This window comes from Hypomesus transpacificus, chromosome 13 (genome assembly GCF_021917145.1).
Source record: "Hypomesus transpacificus isolate Combined female chromosome 13, fHypTra1, whole genome shotgun sequence".
In the NCBI taxonomy this organism is placed as follows: Eukaryota; Metazoa; Chordata; class Actinopteri; order Osmeriformes; family Osmeridae; genus Hypomesus; species Hypomesus transpacificus.
This window is the reverse complement of record NC_061072.1, coordinates 14831681-14840024: the sequence shown is the minus strand read 5'-3', so window position 1 is coordinate 14840024 and position 8344 is coordinate 14831681. Positions and strand designations below refer to the sequence as shown.

The following is an 8344-nucleotide window of genomic DNA, read 5'->3' as shown; positions in this document are numbered from 1 at the left end:
GGGTGGCCCAGAGGGGTGGTGTTCTGGTTTGTGTTTGACTCCAAATGTACTGGCAGGCTTTGATGTTTCAAGCAAAGTTCTCCATCCAGTCGCTTGAGGTTACCACGGCAAGCTGGCACGACAGGAGGATATCCCCCCCCACCCCCCCACAAATGAAAGCCATCGTGCGCGTCATAGTCATTGACGCCATGTGTGTGTGTGTGTGTGTGTGTGTAGATCTCCACCCAGGCCCAGCCCTGGCAGCCTGCACTACTCGGACGAGGACGTGAGCACCAAGTACAACGACCTCATCCCCGCCGAGAGCTGCAGTCTGACGGAGAAGCCCTCGGAGATCTCCGACTCACAGGTACCCCAACCGCCTTTGCTACCTCAGAGCGCCGACGCAGCGCCAGTGTGTATGCCAGCCACCAATTGGCTCGGTCGTTTGATGTCGTCGTCTCACCACAGGTTAGCTGTTCACCGGCTTGTGAGTGTGCTGTCTGTGGTCCATCCAGTGCTGTGTCATCTTTCTGTGTGTCATGGTCACCCTGTTGCATCGTGGAAAGTTCCAGAATCCGTGCCAGAGGCCTACAGTTCGTAGCGTGGCGTCCAGATAGCAGCATGGTGGTCGTTCGGGGTCCCTCACGTACTCCCCCAGCTCCACATCAGGGCATCAAGGGAGGGCATCTTCTGCCTGGCGTCTGTCCAGACCCCTGGTCCAGACCGGAGGCCTTTGCCTCTTGCGAGCGTTTTTTTCCCCACGATGCCTGACTCAAGTCTGACACCCTGGCATCGACTGAATCACATGTCCATCTCTTTCTGTCTTTTGTTGACTTTGCCGTCCCACCCTCTCCGTGTCCTGAGCTCGTCGTTGCTGTTTCTTTTCAGGGCAGAGGCAGTACCCCCCCCCCCCCACACACACACACACACACACACTCCCCCCCCCATCTCTTGTGGTCTAGGGGAGGATGCCTCTGGTCCACAGACTGGTTTTGATGGCAGCGAGATGAAAGGCAGGGTGGAAGCGGTGCCCCTGGTTTCATGCTCCCTCAAATGTTCCCTTTCATGTCGGAATTCTTTACTCTTGAGCCGTCTCCGAATTATCTCCGAATCTGGTTCGCCTGTCGACGGAATCAATCCCAGTGTGAATTCTTCCCCCGGGGATCTCTCTTGGGCTGCCCTGATCCCCTACCCAGGCTCTCCTCACTCCAGTCCGCCCAATCTCCTCGGCGATGAATCGCTACGGACAGGATCTTTCGGAGAGGGAGAGAAACAGCCTCCGAGATGAGGCATTTCGACGTGTCATCGCCCCCCCCCCCCCCCCCCTCCCCCCGCCCCCCCCGCCGTATCGAGTGGTCACACTCGCGCATTGTCAAACAAGCTCCGATCGAGAGCCTTCCACTAACCCCCCCCCCCCCCCCCCCCCCCCCGGTGGTTGGGGGAGGGGGGGACTTTCTTTGAAGGTCGGGCAGACTTAAAGCTGCTCCTAACCCACCCACCCAACCCACCCCCCCCCCCTCGCTCCCCTGCCAGCTCACTGACAGCCAGCCTCATCATCACCCAGTGGTCCCCAGCAGAGCACCTGGAATGTCCTTTGAAGCTGCGGTGAGTGGGGATCCCTCCGGACCTTTCTCCAGGAGAACCCCAGCCCACATCCAAACCATTGTCCTCGCCTTAAAAGGGGATCGAGTTCCTGCCTAGGGTTGCCCGGGCCAACTAGGCCACCATGACAGAGCTATGCCAGGTATCGGCAGCTCAAATGCCCGTAGAAACTCACACAACAAACACGCAGAAAGCGAAGGATGCCTGTAGGCTGTGTTGTCAGAGTGATCATTTCGATTAGAAAGTAGTCATAGACACCCAGGTGATCTCACCCCCGAGTCATTACAGGGCATGTGCATCTCCTTTCGCAGTCTGTGGGAGAGAAAAGATGACATGTGTTTCCCCCTCTGTGTTCTCACTCCTGGCAACAAAGATCTCTGGCACGGGCCCAACAGAGAGGCGTTTCAGGTGTCGACACTAAACACACTCGCTCGTCACTAGGCCGGGCAGCATTAGAACACCACGGCGTCACCGCGTCCCTCCCCGAAAGAACGGGAACGGAACGAAACGTGAACGAAAGGAATGTGAAAAGGAAGGTTGCTGTCTGTGGACGTTCTGAAAGTTGACTCGTGTCGAGAAATAGGAATTGCCCGCGACTCTTTCGCACTCAGACACGGCGAGACACCGTCGTGTCTCTGCTCGTGAGTCCCACCAGACGAGGGGGGATTGGAGCTAAGTCCCTCTCTGGGTGATGGATGAAGCCCAACCAGCAGGCACCTTCGGATGCTTTCTGGAATCATATTCATCATCCACACCACCCCTTTTGTCTCTGCCTCTGTCTCTGTCAAGACTCGCAGACAGCTGGATTCACTCTCTTTCCTCTCTTGTCATCGCTTACTCCCTCGCTCTGGCAAACACACACCGAGCACCCACGCCCGCATACAAACGTTCCGACGCGCGCGCCCATACACAAGCACGCACGCACCAAAGGCAGATTCCTGTAAACACGTCAGTCTGTTGAATCCAGTCGCACAATGTTTGCCACTCAACAGAGATGATGTTTGCCAGACAAAGAACCCCCCCCCATGTTCCCCCATACCCCAAAACCTCCACACACACCCCTCTTCTCGGGGTCCCTGCTGTGCTCAATGTAATAATGAGAGGAAAGTGGTACAGACCATGACCCCTTCATATAATCCATAACTGGAGGACAAAGGATTAGCCCCTCTCTGGGTTGGGGGAGGGGGGGGGGGGGGGGGGGGCAGCTCTACAGGGGGCCTGGAGACTCCTCAGAAGTTCAGAGAAATTCAGCTGAAGAGGAGCCTGTCGTCGGACACGGGCAAACCGCCGCACGCGTCCCGTCTTCCCCCGTCGGACGGCCGGTCGCCGCGCTCCCTCTCACCCGTCCCCGTGTGCCGTGGACAGGCGGGCGTGGGTCTGGGGATGCCGAGCGCTTTCTCTCCGCCAACTGTGTTAGAGGAGCCGGTGACCTACATTCAGACGAGAGATTTTTGTTCCCCTCTCTTTTCTTCCCCCCCCCCCCCCCTTCGTCGGTATGTCTCTCGCACGCTCTCGTCCCAACTTTCGCTGGCGCCCCTGCGGAAAGCAGGTGCGTTGAGTTACGTCAACCTCCCTGATGCTGAACCCTCCCCTGACAGAACGCCGGGCCCTCGCCGTTTTTTATTTTTTCCGCCTCCTAATCTCAGGGGCTACTCCCTGATTCCGCAGAATGGCGCCCGGGATGCGCCGGTGGGCCGGCCCGTGTGTGTTTTCTGCCCAGATAGCTGCGGAGCCTCCCTCACCCTCACCCTCATTCCCCCACCCCCTCTCACCCTCACCCCCTCCACAGCACTCGCTTGTCCTCTTGTACCAGGCTCTGCTAATGAGCCTCTAATCTGCTGGAATCTGCTCGCCTGAATCGCTGATGCAGTGGCCGTGCACCCGTGCCAAGGTTAACCTCGTCCCGTTCCAAGGACGAGACCCACAAGCAGGGCCTCGAGTTGTTCTGGACAAAGGATGTGGAATGGAGGGAGGGAGGGGGACGAGGGGGAGCAGGGGAGGGGGGACTTACAGGAGAAAGAACATCTGTTACGCACACACACACCACAAAGACCCATGAGAGAGTGGGCCACCTCTGTCGCTTATTCCCACTTCCCCCAGCATACACACACACACACACACACACACACACATAAGCGGACGGACACTCTCACAACACCCCCCCCCCCCCCCACCGCCCCACATGCACACACTTAGACCCAAACTCCACCGACGTGCACGCTCGCAGCATTTCAAGAGCGAGCGTTGACGCTCAGTGAATGAGGGCACTGGAGGGGGCTGCGGCGGTGTTCAGATCGGCGTGAGTGGCTCTTATTGGTCCCTCGTTGTGTTCCTGAAAGCACAGGCATGACAGGAATGCCTCTCTCTGTGTCCCCAACCCCTGTGGGAATCCCACACTGATAAAGAAGCAACAGTATCACACATGGACACAGCCATTGTGCTGTCCAAAGACAAGTTCTTCAAAAAAAATCAAAAACAAGACTTACATTTCTTTTTTTTCTTTTTTTTTTCTTTTTTTTTCGAGACGTTGCCAAGCAAAGGCTTCATCAAGGGACGTAACCTTTGAACTGTCGATGAGTTAGGAGTGGATTGCTGTGTGAAAGTGTCCGGGCAGGGAGGGAGTGGAGGGCTGGTGTGCGTGTGACCTGTCTGTGTTTGACAGAGTGCAGGGGAGCGGCAGGAGGAATCCTCCCTGCTGAATCAGAGCTGAGGAGCGTAACTCAACACCTTCGTCGGCTCCTCCGCCTCTCCTCCCTCCTGCCCTGTGAAGGATAGAGGAGTTTGGCATGAAATCCATAGGCTTTGGGGTTGGCGGGGGTGGAGGCAGTAGTAGTGGGGTAGTAGGGTGGGAACAATGGATGTTTTGAGGGGAGGGGAGGAAGAGGCAGGAGGCAGGGGGCAGGGGGGAGGGGGGGGGGGGGGGGGGTTTGTTGAGAGGTTTGGAGGACAGGGGGTAGAAGGTGGGTGGGAGACAGCGGTCTGTTCCCCAGATAGCGGAGCCCCCACCCTCCACCACCCTTACAACCTCAGGGCCCCCTGCCATGCTGAAGATAAAGAGGGGAAGGGATAGGGGCGACCCGCCTTGACGTTCTCCAAACATCACCACCATCTCTGGCTGGCTGAAAACCGATACCCCCCTTCACTAGCATCTGTTTTAGGCTTCTCGCTCAAGCCTAACTGAACGTGATGACAGGCAGGCCGACTGGGTACGAGGTGGCGTTTAAGCGGCCACGTCATTCACCATTGCGGCGATTGGTCAATCGCCAGCTTCCTTTTACGCCAATTAGGTGATGGTCAACAGAACCCCAGACCCCACAGAATGGCCAGTGATTGGCAGGTTCCTGTTTTGACAGATGGAATTTTTGGTGACATGGCAACAAAACAACCACCTAGGCCAACCCTTTCAAGCCCGAGGACAAAAGGAGGCACTAGGATGCGTCCTTTGAAATTCCTTGCGATCCATAGTTGAAATGATGAGAACGAATGAGAAGGTAAGTCGCACAAGAGCCCGCGGGAAAATGAAGGTGACGGTACTTCAACTCTCAATGTTTTCTAACGAGGACACGAGTTCAGTTGAGCCGAGGGGATTTCCCTCGACAACATCCTCGGTCCCACTGAAGGAACGGCGTGCTGGGGTCTACCAGGAACCACTGCTCCACCCGGGGCCGTTTCAAAACAAACACGACGACAAACCCCAAGCCAACAAAAGACAAAAACAACAACAAAACCAATGTCTTTGTTCACCCCTAGGAGGCGCTCGTGTTCTCGTACGGAACTGGTGGTCTGCGCGTGCCCCCGCTGCACTGGGTGAGGCTGAACGGCTGCCTGCTTGTGTGTCTTGTAGAGTGCTGCTGTAGGTCCATAGTCCTCCCTCCTCCTCCCCTCCCTCCTCCCCTCCCTCCTCCTCCCCTCCTTCCTCCTCCTCCTCCTCCCCTCCCTCCTCCTCCCTCCTCCCTTCCCTCTCCCCTCCCTCCTCCTCCCCTCCCTCCTCCTCCTGAGCCGTCTCCTCTGCCGTGTGCCGTAGATCTCAGTAGATCCCTGAACCCCCCCCATCCTTCCCCCCCATCCCCCCCCCCCAAAAAAAAAACAAACAAAAAAAAAGGTGGCTTGATTAGTTTGTCGGTAGATGAAGAAAAAAGTTGAATCTTGGAAATCTCCAATTTGACCTGTGCCCTCCGGTGTCGCCGTTGGTCTGTTTGCCATGCACGTGTCATCCTGCCAACGCCGAATCATCCTCTGCAGTCATGCGCCACCTCGTTGTGTGTGTGTGTGTGTGCGCGCGTGTCCGTGTGTGCTATAGTACCTCTAGTGAGAGAGACCTTGTTTTCAATCCCGACTGTGATCCTAAAATAACCAATCATTTTCATTTACAGCGTCCAAACCCCTCTAACACCTCCTCACCAAAGCTAGTGTGGTTTCTAACCCCCATCCCTCTCCCCCCCCCCCCCCTCCCCTCCCTCTCCCCCCCTCAGGGCAGCGACAGCGAGTACGAGGTGGACCAGAACCGGCAGAAGACCCACTCCTTCGTCAACCACTACATCAGCGACCCCACCTACTACAACTCGTGGCGCCGCCAGCAGAAGGGTATCTCCCGGGCGCAGGCCTACAGCTACACCGAGTCCGAGTCGGGCGACCCGGAGCACTGTGCCCCGCCGCCCCTGCCCCCCCTGCCCCCCCAGCTCAGCTCCCCCAGCCCCCAGGCCCAGGCGCAGTGCCCGCCCCAGGGCCAGGGCAGCCTGTTCAGACCCAAGGGCAGCCGGACTCCCACCCCGTGTCAGCAGAGCTCCAATCCCCCCAGCCAGCACGGCAGCCTCTACCGGCCCCCCAGCAGCCTGGCCCCCGGCTCCAGGGCCCCCATCGCCGGATTCTCCTCTTTCGTCTGACGCCAAGAGGGGGACTCCTGCCTGGGTGACCCCACCCCGCCCTCCCCCCCCCCAAACCCGTGTCAACAGAGAACACTGCAGTGCTCACAACAGCATGAAAGTTCTACGGCCAGTTCTTTTTTGTCATCATTTTTTCCGTCATGAAAAGGTGTTTTCGTGACTTTAAGTTAGTTTATTTGTACTTTTTTTTTTTACAAGATGGGTTCCAGGAGTATTCTGTATACAGGGCACAAAAGCAACAAAATACTTTGATGTGATACTTTTTCCTATTGTGTGCGTGTGCCAGCCTATATGTGGTTTCCTCTCCTTAACTGCGGGACCACTTGTGAGATGGTGATAGCATATATTTGCTTTCCTGTTTGTTTTGCCGCTTGAGCAACTTGCATGAGTTTTTCTTTTGGTATCATTTCTTTTCTCCGTTTTTTTGTTGATACTGTATACTTCTTCACACACATGACAGAAAGAAAAAAAAACTAGAAGAATATTTTAGGTTATGTAAAAAGTCACCAGATTATATGGAGAAAAAAAATATTGAAGAGTTTGGCGTTCGGACCCATGTCTGGATAAAAAACCTTGATGAACGACAACACTCTGATGGTTCATGTGATGGACAATCGTTGAAAGGATATATATGATATACTATAAAGAGATGAATCGATTGGTAGGAAGACTAAGCAATGAATGTCAGACGTGAGGACGAACATTTTGAGGGCCAGTGTCGCCATATGTAGACACGTGGACCTATTTTGTTGGGAAGAAGGACCCCGAGATTTGTTCGCACTCTCACCTTTGACCTACGGGCCTCAACCCCTTAGAACGGGGAGCACACACGCGTCAGGGCTCGTCCGATCCCAAGGCCGCAGTGTACGTGCCTGGAGCGCCCCCCCGGAACAGGAGATGTACTGCGTCGACGTGAACATATCGGTGTTATCGTCTGCCAGCTTTCTCAGAAAGCCACTCGCGGAATCTGAGAGGCCTTATCGAGTCTAGCGTATATCAACGACCTCTGACCCGATGTACTGCTGCACACGGCTGAGACCCGAGTTCTCCCTCCGCCTGGGGTTCCCCCCGGGTTTGACAGCTGTCAGCCAGTCGCCCCTCAGCACACCCACCTTTTTCTAGTTTGACCCTGTGATGTCACGACACACACTCACGCGCGCCCCGCCGCATCACAGCGCTGAAGAGAGGTCCAACCTCAGTTGGATGTTTCAGTAGCGAACAAGACCCCTCCCTCCCTCAGCCACCCCCCCCCCCCCCCCCCCCCCCCCAGCCCCGCCCCTCTGCGGACACTGCTTCTGGGGTGCCCTCGGACCAGGCAGAGGTATCGCTGCTTCTCTGCCGGAGCTGTTATCTGGACCAGGGGGGGATCTCGCTTCAATGATATCATCAGCTTTGAGCCGTCGCCGAGAGATGATGTCACCGGACTGCCACGCCTCGCCCGTCGTGTTATCAGTATTAGTGGAAGGACGCAACGCAGGTGTGACTGTGTGTCAGTTCCCCAAATATGAGACTATCGTGTGTGTGTATCTGTATGTGTGTGTGTGTGTGTGTGTGATTACACTTCTTCTGTGTAAGCTTTACAGAGCATTCACTGTGTCTGGATACAAAGAGACTGGCAGCTGGTGCACACCGGGCCCAGGGACGGCGTCGTCTCTGCCCTTCTGCCCACGCCAAAGGCAACACGTAGTACACAGTCAGTGGTGTTTCATAGTTCTACAATGACCATCTGCTTTTTTCTCTGTGGGGTGAATTCACTGTACGCAAAACCTATCATGCTGAATATGAATGGATATGATCACGGTATATTTCCAAATAAATTATTTTTCAATGGGTGTCCTGTGACTGAATGATGTCATGGCTGGGTATGTGAATACTACAGT

At 55.8% G+C, this 8344-nt stretch overlaps 1 protein-coding gene across 1 annotated transcript in view; it reads left to right on the top strand.

Moving 5' to 3' along the window:
- Positions 1-7520, top strand: part of sdk2b (sidekick cell adhesion molecule 2b) — a 17838-nt gene extending 10318 nt beyond the window's left edge. The window contains exons 10-12 of the mRNA XM_047032804.1: positions 217-346; positions 5332-5388; positions 6054-7520. Coding sequence (XP_046888760.1) covers positions 217-346; positions 5332-5388; positions 6054-6464 — 598 coding nt within the window. The 3' untranslated portion in view covers positions 6465-7520. The remainder of the gene's footprint in view (positions 1-216; positions 347-5331; positions 5389-6053) is intronic.
- Positions 7521-8344: the final 824 nt, after the last annotated feature.